The sequence below is a fragment of the Schistocerca gregaria genome, chromosome 3 (genome assembly GCF_023897955.1).
Source record: "Schistocerca gregaria isolate iqSchGreg1 chromosome 3, iqSchGreg1.2, whole genome shotgun sequence".
NCBI classification, from domain to species: Eukaryota; Metazoa; Arthropoda; class Insecta; order Orthoptera; family Acrididae; genus Schistocerca; species Schistocerca gregaria.
The window spans coordinates 880,298,237-880,321,601 of NC_064922.1; the positions used below are offsets into that span (position 1 = coordinate 880,298,237).

The 23,365-nt window shown below is 38.4% G+C and overlaps 1 protein-coding gene across 5 annotated transcripts in view; it reads left to right on the forward strand.

The window, feature by feature from the left end:
- LOC126354996 (protein shank) overlaps positions 1-20,214 on the forward strand; it is a 289,319-nt gene extending 269,105 nt beyond the window's left edge. For 4 of the 5 annotated variants that reach the window (XM_050005110.1, XM_050005113.1, XM_050005112.1 and 1 more), the window contains 5 exons: positions 1,599-1,826; positions 11,009-11,136; positions 14,316-14,564; positions 17,699-17,968; positions 18,053-20,214. In XM_050005110.1, the coding sequence (XP_049861067.1) occupies positions 1,599-1,826; positions 11,009-11,136; positions 14,316-14,564; positions 17,699-17,968; positions 18,053-19,147 (1,970 nt within the window). In that variant the 3' untranslated portion in view covers positions 19,148-20,214. The remainder of the gene's footprint in view (positions 1-1,598; positions 1,827-11,008; positions 11,137-14,315; positions 14,565-17,698; positions 17,969-18,052) is intronic. The other variant, XM_050005111.1, reaches the window with a different exon arrangement.
- The last annotated feature ends 3,151 nt before the right edge of the window (positions 20,215-23,365 follow it).

The window sequence follows — 23,365 nt, forward strand, 5'->3', positions numbered from 1 at the left end:
GAGCAATGCATAGAGCAGTTGGTTCTAGAAACTTCCTAAGTAGGTTTTTATGAGAAAGTCTTGTGTCTATCTTCAAGTGTCTGCCAGTTCAGCTCTTCAGCATCTTTGTGACACTCTCTCATGACTCAAAAATACCCACGACCATTTGTTCTGCCCTTTGTAGCATACACATTCAATATCTCCTGTTAGTCCCACCTGGTAAGGGTATCACACACTTGAATAGTATTCTGGGATGAGTTCTATAAGTGATCTGTAAGCAGTGGAGCATGATGGTGCTGTGGTTAGCACAGTGGACTCACATTCAAGTTGATGATGGTTCAAACCCATGCCCAGCAATCCTGATTTAGGTTTTCCAGGATTTCCTTAAAACATTTCAGGCAAATAGCGGGATGGTTCCTTTGAAAGAGTATGGCCACTTTCCTCCCTCATTCTTCCCTAATCCAAGCTTGTGCTGTGTCTCTAATGACATCGTTGTTGACAGGATTTTGAACACTAATCTCCTCCTCCATCTATAAGCAATCTCCTTTGTAGAGAGATACCATTCCCCTAGTATTTTGCCAATGAACCACAGCTATCTGTTTATCTATGACTGAGCCTATGAGATCATTCTATTTCATATCCCTACAGATTGTTACACCCAGGTATTTGTGCCAGTTGACCAATTCCAACTGTGATTTATTAATATTGTAGTCATACATTTTTTTCATTTTGCGAAGTGCAAATTGTTAAGATGTAGAACTGGAACGGAGCTTGATTATCATGAAGGAGCTTTTAAGGAACTCAACAGCATGCTTGTTAGTCTCTTTATCCTAAAAATACATTAACTGAAAAGACACTTTTGTCTCAAATTTTAAAAACTAAAATAATTAACTCTGTAGAAGACACTGATTGATGGGAAATTAGAAAGAATTTTTAGAATTTCAGGTACAGGAGCAAGCCATAAGTCACTACAAGTTTTTATTTAATAAGTTTACAATGTGTAAGAAAGGAGTCAAAAGTGAAGATGAATTAATAGCAGCATTCTAACGCCATTTTGCCATTGCTCCCACACTGCACTACTGTGCAGAAATAAAGTACAATCCAGAAGTGAGAACATATTTTTTGAAAAGCTTGTTGGAGGTAATCTTAGGAAACACTGAGGATGCTAAAAGTCCAGTGCCAACTCCGAAATTGCAGTTCCCTCCTTCCTATGCTTAGCAGGAAGAAGGAAATGGCAGTCTTGTCCAGGATGGTGGTCACTCATGCTCACGCCACTGCAGCAGGCAGATATATTATGCACTGCTTGACTTGCTTTCCCACAAATGCATAAATTGTGTTGATTTCAGGAAAGTTAGTACTCTACTGCTTTGTGCAGACAAAGGAACCTCCAAAAGTTCCCAATTGAGATTGAATTAAGTGTTTTAATTCATGTTTCATAGCCCTAATCTTTCAGCTATGTGATTATAGACATCCCTCTCCTACCTCAAACCATTGTCATTTCATATGTTTCATTGTTAAGTTTCCAACATGTTGGCTTTATAATATTTCCATTCTTGGTGTTTTGGGAACAGTATTTTCTTATTTGTTTTTTATTTATTTATTTATTTATTTTTACTCAGAAGGTGGTGGTGAAAAAGAAGACATAGATGACATTGATGGAACTGGTCTGGCGAGTGGAGGGGGAACTGCCAAGAGCAGCTCAGCTGAATCCATCCACCAGCACAGCACAGGAAGTAACAGTACACCTGTACCTCCTCGCACTGCTTCTATTCGAGCCAGACCAACCTCTAGTCGCATCACTGCAGCTGAGTTGGAAGAACTCTTTCAACGCCAACAAGGAAGTGGAGGTAAAATTTTATTACTACCACTTGGAACAACTGTAATAAGATACAATGCATGTGCATGTTGGATTAGAATAATTAAAAATAGCATTGTCATTATCATTGCCACATGTAAGCCAGCTGAGTGATCTGTAAGAAGAGTTGCTCTGCCGTATTAGGTGCCTTATTCACACTTGCTCTTAACAAAGCATCAGTATGGCTGTTTCATGTGCATTACATTCCTCTTAGGAGCAATAGGAAATTTGATGAATACATGAAGTGAAGAAGAAGAATCAGATGATGACAACGTTCCTCTTAGTGGATAATTAGTCATAGGTCTTCTGTGAGCAATTAGCTTGCACTGTGCGTCACTGTTGCAATGTGCTGAACAAGTTTGTTCCCATTTACCTGTGGTCCACTTGTACTCAGCACCACTATGTTTTACTGTAAGAGTTGGCATTGATTTGAGCTGACTTCCTGGTTTTCAGTTTCGCAACAAGGAATAATGGTGGTCCTATATCATTTCACCCCAACACAATGCTTTACAGAATATGTTCTCTGAAAAGAGACGCTAATGATCTTAGTGGTTTCTTTTCAGTCCGCTGAGTCATCTCATTTTCAGTATATGGCTAGCATCTGTTTATTTTCCTTAAAGAAAATTTGTTTGTGAGTAAATGCCTTACAGGTGCCAAAGACAGGCATGTGTGGCCTTGTATGGCCTATGAATATGGAACTTGAACACAAAAACAATCAACTGGACATAAATCTCATCACTGCAGTAGGGTGTAACAGATGAGCACAATAATGAAAAAAAATCCTCTACATTTGATAGCATTTCTATAAAGATAGTCAAAAAATGCTGTTCATATACTTATATAATGCTGTGCTGCATACTTAATGATGACAAGGCATTGTCTCACAACAGCTGAAATATGGCATCGTGGAACCACTTTTCAAGATAAGAGATCAGATTGATATTTCAAAATACAGTCTCAACAAGTTTTATCAAATTAATAGAGAAATGAAAGCAGAGGAGAATTGTAGATCTACTGACCATTCAGAATGTTCTGAGACAATGTCCATTTAGTTTAAGCCGAATTATGCATTTTAGTGTAGTTCATGAAATTCTGATGATCTTGAAGTATCCTTTGAGGTCTTGTTTCTTTATGACATAATTCAAGATCTTTTAATGCTTTACATGTACGAACATGCGGGCTTCCTGCGTCATTGTAGCTGTGCAGGCGCAGTGACATCTTTTATCTGGCGCTCTCTGGCAACTGCTGAAATGAACCAGTTTCTAACAGATCACGGGAAAATATTGCAAATGGTGATTTGAAAAGTGTTACTTTCAAAGTAAATTTCCTTTTACGCAAGATTAACTGTGTGCGAGAATGTACAATGAATTTCTTAAACCGCAGAGCGTTTGACTCTCATTTAAAAATCAACTCTTTAACGAAGACCATCTAGAAGAATTTCGAGCGCAGAAGATCAGACATTTATGTCGTTATTAAAATTTTACGGGCATATCTGTGTGATGTATCTTAAAGTGTAACACACGCAAAAAGATCATCATTATATGTGGAAGCTTAGCTTCTCTTGCAGCTTATTAATCTTTGAGACCAATATTATTTGTGAAAGCTTTGTTTTTCTTATAACAACACTATGTATATTAATTTAAACCATTAACTTTTCCTTTTTGTGTGTTAGCGCTACTGAAAATTGATCTTTGCCATTGGTTGACTATATCACATGTCCTATGCTGTCATCAGCTGGCGAGATCACGCGACATGAGCTATGACTGGCTTATAAAAGTGCGTCATAATCTCGATTTCATTGCTTTGTAAAGTAACATGCTGTGTTTGGTGGAATCCGAATTTATACCTCCGTAACACGAAAAAATGCAGCGTACATGTTGCTGCACATCAAAGATCTTTCCAAAACGTTTTTCCCCCCTGGGCTTTGTTTTCTAAAGTGCCGCCAAATTCTATGTCTGTGTAGAAAACCATAAACATTCTAAGGATTAATAAGTTTTACAGTGCCGAGGAAAAGTATACTGTCACTTAACATGGGAAAAGTGTATTTTCACCCGGGAGAAAGTGTATTTTCAACCGGGAAATCCGGGAATTTCTTTTCTTTGTCCATATATACATCCTGTATATTATTCTTACAGATCAAATACTGTGAGCACTAAACAATACAATGCCACCAGTCAGAATCTTTAGCAATCACTCAGAGGCTCTTGACCATTTGTAGATCATGAAATTCTCATAAAGAAAGCAGGTGTATATTAGTAAATTGAGGAGTAAGCATGTGAAATGAATCATATCTCAGACAGAAAACTCTGTGTGTCAGTGATGGAAATGTATCGTCAGATTCACCAGCCTGGCACACAGTAAGCACTGGAGTGTCACAAGGCTCTGTGTTGGGTTCCTTGTTGTTTTGTATATTAATAAATTAGTTCCAACTCAGTAAGAGAAGAAGCAAGTTTACCGTCTTTGTAGATCTTAATCACCTCTATCGACATTGTTTTCATCATGGTCCGTTCAAAAGAAACCAACAACTTTTGACTTACATATAACAACATTGACTACTGATAAGAATGCTGGCCTATGTAAAAACTGGATGTACTTCCATTCACTGTGGCCATATGGTACCAAAAATTGGAGAAACTAGTTCCTGAATTCTCTTCTGAAAGCTAAAGAAACAATGACATCATGATAAATCCTTCCCTTATTAGATGTTGTTATTTGACGTTAGTCACATGGTGAAACAATGTTGGTGCAGCTGTCGATTAATCGTCTGAAAAGGGGGAGAGGGCTGCCAACACAAATGGAACATGTTTTCACCTACTGCAGTTGGCAACAATTAAATGGGCTGCTGCCACTGCCCAATAACAGATTGAAAGTGCACACTACACTGTTTGAACACTGCAGTGAATCAACAGTTTCTTTTGATGCTTTGACAGCAGCAAACCATTTAAATGTGACATAGAGAGCTTTAATTGGAGGAAATAAGGTCCAATGTATGAATTGTTATTAAAAATTAACTTCAGTGAGACTATATACAACTATTTACAAGTTTATGTTTTATATACTTTTACTTGCATCATTTTAATTCATAGTATTTCTGATAGAAACATTGAAAATACAAAATAATATTCCTTGCTTTTGGAACTATATGTCCCTTCTTCTGGGAGGAGGAAGGAAGGGCTAGTTGGAAAAGGGGTTCAAGATATGGGGTGAGGCAGTCAGGGGGTGGGGGATTGGGGGGTGGGGGGTTGCTACACACTCAGAACACAGTAGGGAAAACCTATTAAAATAAAATGCTTTCCATCCTGCTATAATGAACAGTGTTAAATATCTTGACAAGGCAAATTGTTTTTTAACCCTGCTATTTTCTTTACATTTTATTATACAAAGATAATGTTTGGATCAGTATGACCTGACATAAAAATACTGGGGGGGGGGGGGGGGGGGGGATTAAGGGGCTTATGCAGACATCATTAGTTCATGGACAGTTACTTAGAAAAACCCAAAAAGGTTTTTTGTCATCTTTTATGCTAAAATTGAGCCCCAGATTCCAAGATGGCTATGCACAGCAAATGGCTGAAATTTTTACCATATATTCCTAAGATCAGGTCAGGCTTTGGAACAAAATTGAAAATTTTCTTGATTTCTTTGTCCATTTCCAAGATACAGAGGTTCAAAGTTACACTACTGCTGCATGTAAAAACTATCATGAGGTGAAAACATTGTTTATAAAGTGATGTAGCATGGAGAAATATGCTGTATAGTGTCTTCGTTATCATCAGAAAGGTTCTGGAAACACCATGTTGCAGTACTGAAGCACTGGCAATATTTTTGTGCGCGTAAAATCCACTCTGAGGTGTAAAATTAGTTTTGCTTTATTTCAGTTTCACGTTAGTTAGCTATCAAAATTTTATAGACCCTTCAAGTTCTTTTCATATGAGTAAAGAAGGGAACCAGGAGAAAAATGCTCCCATCAGAGCACAAAAAAGATGAATATGCTCCAGTTTAAAATACTAACTTACAAGTGGGTTACCAGTGCCGCATTCTACCTTCCTCAGCACCTTTAAAAATTTCCCAAAAAGTTTGGCATTTAAACATACTAACAATTTTTATGCTGAGAGAGAAAGATACAGTGGCAGTGGGAAAGTGGCGGAAAAGTAATAAATGCTGGAAAATAGTACACAGTGGTTGTGATATAGAAAAAGTAAAGGAAACAATGGCAGTGTAAGAGAAAGAGGAGGACACAGTGGCTGTGGAACAGAGTTGACAGTGACAGAACAGTGCTAGGAAATGAGTGAACGAGAGAGTGCTAATGGGAGAGGAATAAAGAGAAGCAGAAACTAGAAGTCGGTAAGAGCCAGTGACAATGAGAGACATATTCTGTGATAGTGACAAGGAGGAAGAGAGAGGTAGTGACAGGGAGAAGAGACAGCAGCAGTGGGAATGAATGAATGAGATAGTAGCAGTAACAAAGAACAAGTGAGAGCTAGAGAATACAGTATTAGTAATAGTAGTAGTAGTAGGACAGAACGAAGGAAACTGTGGCTGTGAGACAGGAGATAGTGACAATTAGAGAGACACAAAGAGATAACAACAATGAGTTGAGCTAAATGAGTGAGTAACAATGGGCAAGTGAGAGTGGATGGGTATGAGTGACTTACAGCAATTAGCTAGTGGATGTGAGCGAGTCACAGGTAGGAGAGATCATGGAAGTGAGAGGTGAGTTGTATGTTGAAAAGATGGCAAATATGTTTGCATGGCAAATTTTTTGGGATACATTTTAAAGCTGCCGAGGAAGGTAGAATAAGGCACCTGGTACTCCACTTTTCAGCTCAGCATCACATGATTTAATTTGACTACATTCCATTACCCTTGTTTTGTTTTCTTTGAGGTTTATCTTATATTCTCCTTTCAAGACACTGTCCATTTCATTCAGCTGCTCTTCCAAATCCTTTGCTGTCTTTGACAGAATTACAATGTCATCAGCAAACTTCAATGTTACTGTTTCTTCTTCCTAGACTAGCACTTTACAGATATCAGGGATATGCTACAACATGGTCTCACTCGCTTCTCAACCACTGCTTCCCTTCCATGCTCCTCAACTCTTATAACTGTCATCTTGTTTCTGTACAAACTGTAAATAGCCTTTTGCTCACTGTATTTTACCTCTTTCATCTTCAGAGTTTCAAGGAGAATATTCCAGTTATCATTGTCAAAAGCTTTCTCTCAGTCCACAAATGCTATAAACGTATGTTATCCTCTAAGATACATTGTAGGATCAGTAGTGTCTCACATGTTATTACATTTCTCTGGAATCTTAACTGGTCTTTGCTGAGGTCAGCTCCTATCAGTTTTTTCCATTCGTCTGTAAAGAATTACTGTTAGTATTTTGCAGCTATGACTTATTAAACTGGTAGTTTGATTGTATTCACACCTGTCAGCAACTGGCTTCCTTGGAATTGGAATTATTATTTTATGCTTGAAGTCTTGAGTCATGCACCATACATCTTGCTCACTAAATGGAAGAGTGTTCTTGTGGCTGTCTCTCTCAAGGCTATCAGTAGTTCTGACAGAATGTTGTGTACTCCAGAGGCCTTGTTTCAACTTATATCTTTTATCCTATCCCATCTTCATCTATGTCCTCTTCCCTTTGTACAACATTGCCTTCAAGTTCTTCTCCTTTGTATAGACCCTCTGCATGCTTCTTCCACCTTTCTGCTTTCCCTTCTTTGCTTAGGACTGGTTTTCTATCTGAGCTCTTGATATTCATACAGCTGCTTCTCTTTTCTCCAAATACCTTTTTAATTTTCATGTAGGCAGTATTTATCTTTCCCCTAATGATATATGCTTGTCTTCTAGTCATTCCTCTTTATCCGTTTTGCATTTCCTGTCAGTCATATTTTTCTAGACATTTGTGTTCCCTTCCACCTGCTTCATTTGCCACATTTTTATATTCGCTCTTTTCACCAATTTAATTCAGTATGATTTCTACTAGGCTTAGTCTTTTTCCCATTTTTGATACTCTGCTGCCTTCACTATTTCAGCTCTCAAAGCTACCTATTCGTCTTCTGCTGCATTCCTTTCCCCAGCTTCAGTCAGTCTTTCCCTAGTGCTCTCTCTGAAACACTTAGTAACCTGTGTTTCTTTCAACTTATCCATTCTCATCTCCATAATTTCCAACCTTTTTTGGAATCTATTCAGTTCTGATATGCAGCGCGTAACCAATAAATTGAGATCAGAGTCCAGATGTGCCCCAGGAAATGTCTTAACAGATTAAAATTTGGTCCAAAATCTCTGTCTTACCATTAAATAATCAATCTGAAATATTCCAGTGTTGCCATGTCTCTTCCACATATATAACATTTTTCATGATTCTTAAACCAAGTGTTAGCAATGACTGAATTATGCTCATGGAAAATTCTTCCAGGCAACTTCCTTTTTCATTCCTTTCGCCCCAGTCTATATTCATGTACTGTTTTTCCTTTTCCAGTCATCCAACACAATTAAATGTTTGTCTTTCTTAACTATCTAAATAATTTCTTTTATATCATCTTACATTTTTTCATTCTCTTCATCATTTGTGGAGAAAGTTGGTGTATAAACTTGTACTATTGTGATGGTTGTGGGTTTCATATCTGTCTTGGCTATGATAATGCATTCATTGTGCTTTTCATAGCAGATTTGCCGCATTCCTGCTTTCTTATTTATTAAACCTACTCCTGCCTTACTCCTATTTGATTTTGTATTCATAACCCTGTATTCGCCTGACCCAGAGTCTTGTTCACCTTGCCACCAAACGTCACTAATTTCCACTATATCTGATTTAGACTTATTCCCTTTCCTTTTCAAATTTTTTAACCTATCTGCCTGATTAACTGACCTAAGATTCCATGTTCTGATCTGTAGAACACCAGTTTCATTCCTGCTGATGATGACATCCCCCTGAGTAATTCCCAGAGATCTGAATTGCGGTCTATTTTACCTCGGAACATTTTACCCAAGTGGATGCTATCATCATTTAACCACACAGTAGAGCTGCGTGCTCTCAGGAAAAATTATGGCTGTAGCTTCCCTGTGCTTTTAGCTGTTTGCAGCAGTAAATATACCCTATGGGTTGCCAGGAGCAATTTCTTTGATGTTTCATTAGATGTTTGCAATTTTGTTTTCACACACATAGCTGGAGTCAGCTCAAACAAATCCTGTGCATCTGTCTCTCATACAATGTCCAACATTATGAAAAGTGTTTGTTTGTTTCCCATTACAAACAGAATGATTTTTAAATCAGGATTTTACATGTCCATTTGGTAGAGCTGTTCCAAATTAGTCTAGTGTGTTATTCATTTAATCAATATGTATGAACAGGAACAGTAAAACAAGAAGGATAATCAGTGCTCCACCAACAGAGTAATACATTTGCATGGCGGTAGAACTCAGCATGAGCCAGGGCGGTGCTGTCACTGCTGGAGTACTGATTATTCTTCTTGTTTTACTGTCCCTGTTATTACACATTAATAAAATGTTTGTCATACTATACTAATTTGGGATCACTCTGTCAAATGTGCATGTAAAATTCCACATTGAAAACCATTTTGTTTGTTACTGGAAACAAACCAACGCTCTCCATCAATCCTGGCCATCACATAAAAGACATGATGAGCAGTATTTACTTGGTCTGACTACAGCCACATGCCACAAAAATGAAATTGCAAATGTCTGCTGAAACACCAACGGCCTTGCCGCAGTGCATACACCAGTTCCCGTGAGATCACTGAAGTTAAGCACTGTTGGGCGTGGCCGGCACTTGGATGGGTGACCATCCAGTTGCCATATGCTGTTGCCAGTTTTTGGGGTGCACTCAGCCTCATGATGCCAATTGAGGAGCTACTCGACCGAATTGTAGCGGCTTCGGTCAAGAATACCATCATAATGACCGGGAGAGCAGTGTGCTGATCCCACACTCCTCCTATCCGCATCTGCCTCAGATGGTCCCGGTACTCAAGACGGAGTGCTTGCTGAAACACCACAGAAAATGTGCCTGACGACACACACACACACACACACACACACACACACACACACACACACACACACACACAGAGAGAGAGAGAGAGAGAGAGAGAGAGAGAGAGAGAGAGGGAGAGAGAGAGTTAAATCAGTGATACCATGTAAGATATTCATGACATATACAAGACTTTTCTGTCACCTCAGTATGCTGCCCACATGATAACTCCACAACATATTTTTATATATAAGTACGTGAAGTAATTTGACACAGTTTGAATGCCAATGCTTTTTATCTAGTTTGCTTAACAATTGTGCTTTGTGCTGATTGTTTAGTGGCGAAATAAAAATTTCTGCTTTTGATTTCAAATTATCATTTTTTACCCACGCCTCTACTTCTCCAAGTGTCTGCTCTGATAAGCATCCATGTTGTTCTGGTAGGTGTAACTGTCATTCTGTTTTTCCATTTTGAGGAAGAAACGACTACACTATTTTATGCTGGCTGTGGACTGTCGTTACTGTCAACAGAACACTTGCTTTCAGATGGAGTGCTGACATGATCTTCAAACTCTGAAAGTGTTCCTTCATCTGTTCAGGAACTTGCTAGTTCTGCCAAGTCAGTGATCTAATTGCCATGGTGTCACAAATCAGACTGAGCAGAAACAATGAAGTTTTGAATAATTGAGAAGTGCATAACAATTGGACAAAATAAGAAACAAGCCTTTTGTTGTGAACACAAAGGCTTTGCTGATCATTCAGAGTATGCTGGAATGATAAAAAAAGTGATTATCAAAACTTATAACAAAAAGCTAAAAATATTTGACGTTAAAAGAATCATATTTATGTTGGGTCATTGTGACCTGAATGTAACATGTCGCTGTTAAGGTTTATGACCACTCAATGTGAAATATTTTAACACCTTTTATGTACACATATTGCTCATGCACTTTCAGACAGATTCACCAAATTTCATAAAGTTATCTTGGTATTTAACTAATGAGAAACAAAATCTATAACCATTTTGGGTCATATAGAACCAAACAGAACAGCAGGAATAAAACAATTTTTTCAGTCCTGCAGATTTAACTGTAGTTATAATATTTTAACCTAACTATTAATTTATAACCTCAATTTTTCTGTTACCAATCTTTTATTTAATTTTATTTTTATTTTTTGCAGCATCATCAGAAGTTATGACTTCCCACTTCCAAGTGCCAACTCCTGGTGGTGTATCACAACCATCTTCTCCAGCACGGACACCTCGTGTCTATGCCAGTGTGGCAGAGATGAAGCGTAGCAAGGGGAAGGTAAGCAACCTTAAAAGACTTACACAGTGATGAGCACACACACACTGAGGAACATTTTAAGATATGTAAATTCTTATTGACAGTCTTTTTTGTTTACTCTGTCGTGTTATAATTACTCTGTGGTTATATGTGTTTTGGGGTGTGTAGTTGACATAAACAAACCCATTAATTAATAAAGCGTTGTTTCAGAAATCTTTACACATTTATATTAAAAAAATGCTCAACAAAAGGTTGTGGGCCCAGTCACAGGTGTGAAATTAAGGTCTTATAAATGTTAAAATTGAAGTCATGCGCTGAAATCGAGAGCCGGTTCATAAGTTATCCATGTGCCGATCATTCATATTTTGCCGATTGATCATTTTTGCTTGCAGACTGCCGATATTTATTTCTCTCACTCAAAGCTAGAAATGAGTGGTACAACCTCAACTGGACTTCCAGTGGTTGAAAACTGTAGTGTTAAAAATGTTGTGACTGGTAATAACTAACATCAGTGGGCTTAAAATGTAAAGTCTCCGAAAACAGTATTAGCCAAAGTGCATTAAAAAATTACACAAAAATGTAATTCTGTGTGAATTACTGCTAGACATACAAAGTCATCTGAAGTGTTCAAGGATTAGCTCTGAGTAAGCCGTGCATTACAAGATGGTGTAGTTTTTCAGTCCAACATATGCCTATGCAGTTACGTAAATCTTATGAATTGAAAAATTTCATAAGAGACACTAAGTTTCCCTATGGCACATAAAAGAGTTCATAATATTGTAACATATTGGCATCTTTCCATCAAGTACGTGTCAAGGGATGATTTGAAGAATTTTTTTCACGTTTCTACACCCGATGGAGAACATGCACAATTACAGCATTGTGTTACCCATATTTTAAAACAAATAGTTCACCCACATTGCCCTCCATGACCCAGAGAGGCTTACAATGAGTTACAGACATATAATGTCCAAAGAAATGATGAAGAAATCTTGTGACAAGTTTTAAATGAAACTGTGACAAAAAAAAAAATATTTTTAGGTTTTGAATAGTATTTGGTAGATAAAAAGATGTGGAATCACACCAAAGTTATTTGCCAAAAAGTCATTGGAATTGATGATTATCAATTTTTCTTTGAGGATTTGGGTTCTTACATAGTTATCCAGAAATATATGATTTTCAGCAGGTACAACAAACTGCCACACTTCGGCATGTGGAGAATATTTGTTTTCATATACTTTTTTAATGTGCTGCAGTGGAAACTTTCCAATATCAAACAAATTTTCTGATAAGATGTTTGAAAAACAGAAAGGTTTTATTACAGAACTAATCTAAAATCAGCACCAACCACAGTTCTTTTATAAATGAAAAAAATTGAGTAATCAATGCCTTTAGATGTGAAATTTGTCCATTACTCATAACTTTTTTTGCATATGATTTATTTGTGTAAATGGATAACATTCTGAGTAAATATTTTTATTTGTTATCCACATATTTAACAATTTCTATTTGTTATTCATCATCTGAATAAATTATGGCCAACTTTGGTTGCAGTGCCTCTGTCGTCAAATACAATGGAAGACATGACATGAAACCTGCATAGTACTTGGCAAGTCCCAGCTCTGAATCCAATTTCAACTGGAAATGATATTATTTTATTTTTATGTCTATTTTATTTTTATGTCTAAACTGACCACAAATCTACTTTTGAAGCCATTTAACCTCGCAAAACATTTTTGTGTATGTTGCCAATTTAAACTTAGTTTTTACCTTAACTGCAGTATAATTATGAACAAGTTAGAATCTGACACGTGTCCTACTAAAAATTAACGTTCTCTGTCAGCTGTATTACTTTCACTTTTATTCTTTGGTACCTGAGCCCTGTATCCAGTATTTGGCAAAGTCATGCACCAGTAGTCTTTTGTATACATGGGCCCACAGCCACTATACATTTATTAAAAGAAGTCATTTTCCTGCATAAACTGGTTTCATATTTGAAATACAACATTTTATTTCATTATTAAAAATTAGTTAATTATGCCCTCTTTGATGTTATCAAGCTACATCATGCCAAAAATTGTGATATGCCCACAGCAGTTTATGATCCACACAGCAAAATTGGAAAAAGTCTTTATGACATCCCTAATTAGAGTTTGGCACAATCACATATCTGAAGTTCATGGGTAAATTAAGAAAGTGCAACCTATATGCATGTTGAAACTTCCTGGTAGATTCAAACTGTGTGCCAGAATGAGACTTGAACTTGAGACCTTTCCCTTGTATGAGCAAGTGCTCTATCGACTGAGCTACCATGACCCATCCTCACAGCTTTACTTCCACCAGTACCTTGCCTCCTACCTTCCAAACTTCACAGAAGGTCTCTTACAAAACTCGCAAGACTGGTGCTCCTGGAACAAAGGATATTGCAGAGACATGGATTAGCCACAGCCTGGGGGGGGTTTCCAAAATGAAATTTTCAGTCTGCGGTGTTGTGTGTGCTGATATGAAACTCCCTGGGAGATTAAAACAGTGTGCTGGACTGAACCTCGAACTTTGGACCTTTGCCTTTCAAGGGCAAGTATTCTATTGACTGAGCTACTAAAGTACGACCCTCGTCACAGCTTTACTTCCACCAGTTGCTCATCTTCTTCCTTCCAACTTCACAGAAGCTCTCCTGGAAAACTTGCAAGACTAGCACTCCTGGAAGAAAGGATATCACAGAGACATGGCATAGCTGCAGGTTGGGAGTGGAGAACTTGCCTGCAAAAGGTAAAGGTCTTGTGTTTATCAGTGCACACCCCGTCACAGAGTGAAAATTTTGTTGTGCATATGCAGGTTTCATCACATTGCCCAAATTCATAGCGACTAGCTTGCATGCAAGTTGTCATCTCCTCCCCACATGCGTGCGCGCGCGCCTACACACACACACACACACACACACACACACACACACAAACACACGCAAAGAGAGAGAGAGAGAGAGAGAGAGAGAGAGAGAGAGAGAGAGAGAGAGAGAGAGCACACACACACACACACTCACACACGCAAAGAGAGAGAGAGAGAGAGAGAGAGAGAGAGAGAGAGCCCACACACACACACACACACACACACACACACACACACACACACACTCACACTCACACACGCAAAGAGAGAGAGAGAGAGAGGTTACTGTATAGCTTGACCTTGTTTTATTACAGACAAGTTCCAGAGTTCGTTTCTTCAATGGTGGCTCAGACTTGCACAGAGACTTCCACAGTACTCCTGACCTTGCAAGAAATAGTGCACTAATAAATGGTTCAGTGCCTGTGGATAACAGAGTTCCTAAGGGACACCGAAGCCAGGAAGATGTTGCAGCTCTGATGATGTTGGGAGGAGGTCTGGTTACAGGCAGGCCTCCACTGCCACCACCAACACACCCACCGCCACCTCCACCAATAGGTCAATTGGTAAGTGTTCAACTTGTCGAGGGTACGGCAGGTCCACGTGTTGTGAAGTCATACTAGAGGATTTTGAATAATTGTTGTTCTCATATAAGGAAGTGAGAGTAACATCATACATGACAGTTTACACTAATTCAAATATTGCTCATTCTTTAGGATGGATTAAACAGTGAAAAATCCAGGATGGATAGGCACAACAACTGTCCCTTATTTGTGACGCCGGCCGCGGTGGTCTAGCGGTTAAGGCGCTCAGTCCGGAACCGCGCGACTGCTGCGGTTGCAGGTTCGAATCCTGCCTCGGGCATGGATGTGTGTGATGTCCTTAGGTTAGTTAGGTTTAAGTAGTTCTAAGTTCTAGGGGACTGATGACCACAGATGTTAAGTCCCATAGTTCTCAGAGCCATTTGAACCATTTGAGCCTTATTTGTGACAGTTTTTTTATTGCTTCAGAAGCTGTACACTTCACACTGAGCAATGTTGTCTGGGTACAGTCCTATTGTAGAAGGTGCATTGTTTCCTTCCTTCATTGTGTTAACCAACTTTACAGAGGATATGTAAGTATTCAGAATTATACATGAGCTCTGAGCTATGGCTAATGCTCTGCACATAAACTGGATTGTTATAGCTGAAAGTCAGTTCGAGTGTGCCAGGCCTCTCATTATTTTGTACCATTCAAACTAGAAACTCCCTCAAATAACAAAAAAAGATGTCAAGCAGACAAGGAGTAGAACAAGCAAGAGTGCTGTACACATGCACAAAATGTAATCTCAAAGAAGTTGTATAGATACTGGGGAGTCCTCACCAGGACATATCGAAACAACATTGGCAACACTTAAGTTTGTTGTGTGGAATCCTAAACCTATCATTCTTCAACAAGCAATATTCATTTGGAAATGCAAAGTTAATGTGCTACCAGGTGTTGAAATTTGAGAACAATATTGTCTAAGATTCTACACATTTTACTTAGCATCTTTAGTATTTATATTGCCTATTTGTCATCAGAATAAATAAGGCATTGCACTGCACCTTTCCAAAGTAGTAGTTCACATCATAATTAGGTAGTTGGTGTCATGCATCAATATGGTATTGTTTATAACAGCTGTATGACATGTCTCTGTTGTATCCTGCAACTAGTGCTGGTGAGTTTGAGTGCTTTGAATTTAGTGTTGCTGCATGTGTGTATTTACATCAACCATCAAGGAGTGGCATGAACTGACCACCAGAGGCTGCCTGTAGGCAGCGTGCACATGGCACTGTCTCTTCCACGCTATCTACTGGCAACTCGCACCTGTATACGTGCTGAGCGGCACTGATTCACTCTCAATATGTTCTTTTAGTTTGTACATCCCACAACAGTTGTTCTGTGTATCACTTTATGTTACACCATCTGTATGATTCTTTTGTCTTGTTATGTGTTGTGTCACATGAGGCTTATTTCTGTTATTGTTCAGAGGTTTATGAATAAAGCCATATATGTGTTACATGGATCAGTTTCACATCTTACTTGGTAACTACACAATTGGTGACAAGTTTGGAACAGTTTCTGCGTGTGTGCTCTCGTCAAGTGCGTTTTCATCAGGTTGACCTTAAGATTGCTGTACACACCAGTACCTCTAATATCCAGTAGCTTGTCCTCTTGCATTGATACATGCCTGTATTCATCATGGCATACTATCCACAAGTTCATTAAGGCACCATTGGTCCAGATTGTCCCACTCCTCAACAGCGATTTGGCGTAGATCCCTCAGAGTAGTGGGAGGGTCACATTGTCCATAAACAGCCCTTTTCAATCCATACCAAGCATGTTTTGACAGGGTTCATGTCTGGAGAACATGCTGCCCACTCTAGTTGTGTGATATCATTATCCCGAAGGAAGTCATTCACAAGATGTGCAGGATGGGGGCGCGAACTGTCGGCCATGAAGATGAACGCCTCCCAAATACACTGCCGATATGGTTGCACTATCGATTGGAGGAAGGCATTCATGTATCGTACAGACTTTACAGCGCCTTCCATGACCACTAGTGGCATATGTCAGCCCCACATAATGCCACCCCAGAACAGCAGGGAACCTTGACCTTGCTGCACTTGCTCAACAGTGTGTCTAAGGCATACAGCCTGATATTGGGTTGCCTCCAAACACGTCTCCGACAATTGTCTGATTGAAGGCATAAGCAACACTCATCGGTGAAGAGAAAGTGATGCCAATGGTGAGCGGTCCATTCGGCTTGTTGTAGGGCCCATCTGTACTGCATTGCATGGTGTCCGTGATTGCAAAGATGGACCTTGGATCTCGGGAGTGAAGTTGTGCCTCATGCAGCCTATTGCGCACAGTTTGAGTCATAACATGATGTACTGTGGCTGCACAAAAAGCATTATTCACCATGGTGGCATTGCTGTCAGGGTTTCTTCAAGCCATAATCTGTAGGTATCTGTCATCTACTGCAGTAGTAGTCCTTGAACGGCCTGAGCGAGTCATGTCATTGACAGTTCCTGCCTCTCTGTGTCTCCTCCATGTCCGAACAACGTCACTTTGGTTCATTCCGAGATGCATGGACACTTCCCTTGTTGAGAGCCCTTCTTGGCACAAAGTAACAATGTGGACATGATCGAACCGCGGTATTGACTGTCTAGGCATGGTTGAATTTCAGACAACATGAGCTGTGTACCTCCTTTCTGGTGGAATGACTGGAACTGATCAGCTGTCAGTCCCCTCTGTCTAATAGGTGCTGCTCATGTATGGTTGTTTACATCTTTGGGCAGTTTTAGTGATATCTCTGAACAGTCAAAGGGACTGTGTTTGTGGTACAATATCCACAGTCAATGTCTATATTCAGGAGTTCTGGGAACTGTGGTGATGCAAAATATTTTTTCATGTGTGTGTATTTATAGTGAATGTGTAATGGAACACTGCAGTTTTAAATGTTCCAATTCTTTTTTAATCAAAGCTGTACTGTGTCAATATTGCCTTCATGAAATGTCGCAGTAAAGCAAAGCTTAGAATTCATATTTTATTAAAAGATGTTCTTAATATGATTCTTTTGTATGAGTGTAAATTTGAAATTATTGAGTCCATGTGTTAAACATTTCTATTTGATGAAAGGGAAAGCAATACTAACAATTAAACTCAATATTTTCAGGTGAAAGTAGATATTTCAAGAGGTACTCAGAAGCCAGCATCATCAGTTCTGACAGTTGGTAGTGAATATGCTAATATGTCAGCCAGTAATATCAAGCCCGATACAGCAACACCTCGTAGTAGCAGCGGCACAAGTAGTGACAGTGGTTCAGGTAGCATCATGTCCAGCTTCAGACCAGCAAACAGTGCCAAACTCTATGCATCACCTGAAGACGTAAAGACAGTTGGATACCGTTCACGAAGTCTGCCTGCTCATTCTGCGCGACCTCAGGTAAATTTATTTCCTTTATATACATTAATGACATTACAAATGTACTCCTACTACACCCTCAATTTGGTTAAATTAATGTTTCAGGTTAGGAAATCTCACAGTCTTAGATCTGCCGCTTCATCTTTTAAGCCACCATCACAGATGACGACAGTTCAGACTGCTGTTAACAATACGAACCCCTATTCGACTACTAACAACAATACAAATCCTTATGCTCAACCTATACGAGCGTCACGAAGTCACAGCACAGCTGGCAGCAAGGAGAGCACTAAGGGGAAGTCCAAAACAAAGACAATACCCACGAGTTCTTCAGCAGCAAATCTTTCGGCAGCAACTGGTAGCGGTGGTGGAAGCAGCAGCAGTAGTAGTGGCCCCCCACCTATTCCAGAGCCCGATTATAGCCTCAGTGAGAGCGAACCAGATGTTGATGATGAGAGTGATAAGGACATAGAAGAGAAGGCCACGGTAAAAGTAGAAACTAGTGGTAATAGCAATGCCAGCAGTGGCAGTAGCTCTTCGAGCACATTACCGCACAGTTTCAGTGTAGAAGAGATTCAGAAGGTTCGCACGCAGCTAAAGAGCTCAAAAAGTTACCCTAATGATTTTCTGATGCTAAACCAAAATTCCGGTGGTGGAGGTGGTGAGAGTGGAGGTAGTGGAGGCGGAGGAGAAGAAGGCGGTGGTGACAACGGTGGTGGCAGTAATGGTGGTGGTGAAGATGGTGACAACTCTTCGAGTGGTGTAAGTTCTGATCAGGAGGTTCCTGTTGGACCACCTTGTGGTTTTGATGATGGACGATCTTCTGAAGGCTCCGGAAGTTCTACTGGTGAGGACCGCAGCGTTCAGAGCGAGACTACTGCCAAGCAGCAGAATCCCACAGTTAATAGACAGAGAGTAGTAATCACAGGTGGTGGTATGTTAACGAGAAACGCGGTCTCTCTTGCACAGCTCCCACCTCCTCTTGAAGGTGAAGGAGAAGGCGATGGAGAACTTGTAGTTCCACCACCACCAGAATTTCTTGGTGGAATTGGAAATGGAAACAATGGTGCGACAACTGAAGAAGTACTTGCACCACCCCCACAATTTAGTGACAATCGATTAGTGACTAGAGTAAGGATAGTAGGGGCCGTACCGAAACCTGGAGCATCTGCTGCCAGTGCGAGGCTACATAGCCAGTGAAGTCATTATTAGTTTATTACAAAAGACACTAACTTCTAAGAGACTGACATTTTTACTCAATATTTTTTCTGAATTTTTTCCAAGTCTATATTTAGGCAGTACACATGTTAAAATAATTAACTTAAAAAACAAAAAAAGAAATATATAAAAGATCTTGAAACAGTTATTTCTGTTTCTCCTCAAATGCATTTATGCTACAGAGATTAAATAATAAATAACAACGAAGAGCTGTTTTAGCCTCACAGGGAATCCTGTTTAATTTCCTGCCTTAGAATGGAATGACTGTAAAAACTGTAAAGACAAAACTTGTAAACTGACAACTAAATTTAGTGTACGTTTAAGGATTTGTAGTTGTGCACAGTCTCCTGTTCATCGTCCAGTACCTAAATTAATAATGTCTGCTGTGTTGCGTTGCTAATTAACTAGAATAAAGTGTTGAAATGTATGAATAATTGTAATTTTTTATGTATAAAATGCTGTTAGTTAGTAATGTGGTAATTTACCTTAAACAGACAGAGAAGAAATGCTCAAAGAGATTTTTCACCTGAAGATTGCTGCAAGACGCAAATCTATTTAATAGAATATTACATTCCATCTTAAGTAGATATGTCTATTTATAAGGGAATACTCTGGAACTGCTTGAAGATATAATGGATTTATCCAGTTTTGCATGTAATACTTCAAAATATGGCCAAAGTACTCTTCACTGTTACTGTTCAGTAAAGCAAACAATATAGCCGACTGTATAGTTGAAAATGTACAGAGATTATAATGCACAGAATTGTGAGTAAATACTGGGAAAAATTAGTTCTGTCCATGCCTGATGAAATTTTATGGAAAACTATTAGCTGTGTATAATAAAGTAAATTGTTTGTACTACAGACAGCACATTGTTGCCTCATCACCGTGTTTGAGCATTTGCAATTTCCTACAGATTTTGACAGATTTCAGAAGAGTTCCACAAAAATACCCAAATGATATTTTCTTGTCAGTTTTTAAGATTGATGTTTATGTGTAGTTTTTGTTATAATTTTCAAAGTAAATAAAACATAACTATGGAAAATTTACTGTGTAGACCTATGATCCAAACCCTCCATGAACAGCTTCTCAATAATTAGATGAATGGTTTTAATGAGGTGATTTCTTCCAGTAGTGCAGTATGTGTAAGCACAATAGAAGACTGAGAAAGATACATAATTGGAAACTGAATACGGGTCTCTGTTTGTAGACATAAAGTGTACCATGAACCGAAACCAAGTACCGTATATGGATGGGAGTAGTGGTAAATGCCACTAAAAAATTAAGTGCATTAGCTATGGGAAAAAAATTTCCATCCATATTCTTAAGAGCAAATATATCTTACTATAAAAACTGCAGAGAAGAACATTGGCAGAATTCCTTGCAATGGTTTTTGAAACAATTCAAGAAGTAGAAATTAGTTATAATGAGTTTCAGATGCCAAAAATAATCAGCAGAAATAAACAGAAGTAAGAAATGAAGTAATATGAGTTAAACAGAAAACATTGTGATTAAAAGTAAATAAAAATAAAAGAAAATGTTCAGTGCTACAAAATAATATGAAAGACCTTGAAATAGTGGGTAGTCCATATGTGGCTGGTTAGAGAAATCCAGCTGACAAAAACCAAACATTCCCTGTCAGTTTAGGTATGATGTGGAAGTTAAAAGCAAAATTTAGAATATTGCCAACATACACCAATCTGTCATAAGAACGATGATCAAGTCTTCACCAAAATAATGAGCTGCCCTCCATCTAGCAAACAGAAAACATTCTAGCACAATCTAACATAAAATTTTGAGAAGCACTGTCACCAGAGAAGAAGATAATAATTTTAACTGAAGACAAAGAGGGTATCTTGAAAACTACACATTGGATCAAAAAGCTATAATTCCAATTTATTTGTATTGGAAGGGGCCATCCGACGATAGCACATTCGATCCCCCATCTCACCCCACGCCAAGCAGGGGTTGCGGGTGGCAACTTAAATTCTTCAGTGGTAAACCCCAGTTTTTATTGCAGGTTATGACTCTATGGCAAAACTTACATACGTTTTGTCTGAAGCATTTTCTTTGTTTCGCCAGAGATGGTACTGTAATTGGAGGAATAGAAATGGGCACACAATCGTGAAGAATAGAAATGAGTACATAATCGTAATTCACAAGCTACTCAATTGCCCACAGTCAGCCCTCTGGTGAACAATAATTGCAGTCAATAATACTATCATTCAATTTAGCTCCTACTGTGAACTTTGCTACTAGAATATGTTCTGAGACTGCTATTGATATTATCTCTGTAGACAAATCTAGGGAAAAAAAGGTCATATCACAAAACCAATGGTAAATGGGCTATCTGATCATGACATGCAGCATCTTGTGGTAAATGTTGAAATTTGTCAGGATAAATAAATCTATTAAATTTGAGTATAGGAGGGTAATAAAATAAGTCAAAGATTGATAAATTCAGGAAATTGCTCAAAGACATGAATTGGATAGATGTTTACAATATTTCTGACTCAAATGTAAAATACAAAGTGTTCATGAAGTAAGTTACCTCCCCTTTTGAAAACTGTTTTCCCCTAAAGATAACTCAAATCACACAGAAGTCAAAAAATAAACCATGGATTACACATGGAATAAAGATATCATGTGTACAAAAAGGAGACTGTATCTACTATCAGTGAACAGCTCTGATGTTAGAATTGTAATGCATTAGTTAGAATTTTAATGTATTACAAAAAATACAACAAAATATTGAAGCCAGTAATCCAGAAATCAAAGCAGCTTTATTATGAGAAAAAGATAATTACATCAAGCAGCAAACTAAAAACTGTATGGGATAGAGAGTGAAGACAGAGACAGTTGGGGCCAAAAACGAAGAGGAACAGATCACACTAAAAATAAATGAGACTTTTGGTAACAAGTACATGTACTGTTGCAAATCTCATAAACAATTACTTCAGTTCTGTTACTGACAGCTTGAAGTATCTGAGACCATTCTTTAAAATAACTTCAGTAAAATGGAAATGACTTGTCTCCCAAAGAAGTAGCATCAGTCATAAAATCTAAGAATTCCAGTGGGTATGATAACATATCAACAAAGTTAATCAAAGAGTGCTCATGTGAGTTGAGTTCTATCTTAAATTATTTGTGTAATCAATCTCTCTCAGTGGAACATTTCCAGAATGGCTAAAATATGCTGAAGTTGGCCTCTTTACTAGAAGGGGGATAAAGAGATACCATCAAACTATTGGCCAATTTTACTTTTGCAGCTTTGTCAAAAATATTTGAAAAGTTTGTGTTCAAGCATCTCCTTAAGCATCTGACTACAAATAATATATTGTGCAAGCCACACTTTGGATTTCTTTGACTGTGTGAACCATAGCATTCTCTCAAGTAAATTAAAATATTATGGTGTCACCAGCAATGCTGTGAAATGATTTGCGTTTCATCTATCTAACAGGGAACAAAGGGAGTCATTGCGAAATACCTGTGCAGTAAGCAGTCAGTCTTCATCTGACTGGGAATTAATTACATGTGGTGTTCCTCAAGGTTCCATCTTGGGTCCATTGCTTTTTCTTGTGTACATTAATGACCTCTCATCTCATACATTGCCAAATGGTAAATTTGTTTTGTTTGCTGATGGTACAAACATTGCAATAAGCAGCAAGCTAAGTACAGATATATAAATAGCTGCTAATCAAATTTTCACTAACATTAACAAGTGATTTAAAGCTAATTCACTGTCCTTAACTTTGAGAATACCCACTATATGTAGTTTAGAACCTGTAAGAGATTTCCTTCCAGCATGTGTATAACATATGAAGGCACACAGTTCGAAGAGGTTGACAGTGTTAAATTTCTGGGATTACAACAGGATAATAAATTTATTTGGGAAGGTCATGCCACAGAATTGCTTAAGCTCCTAAACAAGTCTCTACTTGGCTTGAGAATGATGTCAGGTGTAGGAGATATAAATATAAAAAAACTTGCATACTTTGCTTACTTTCATTCTATTATGTCATATGTGATCATATTCTGGGGCAAATCATCAAACCGAGCAAAAGTTTTTAGGGTGAAAAAGTGTGTGGTAAGAATCATTTGTGGTGTAAATTCAAGAACATCATGAAGAATTCAAGGAACTTTGTATTCTAACCACTGCTTCTCAGTGTATTTATTCCTTGGCGAAATTTGTTGCAAGTA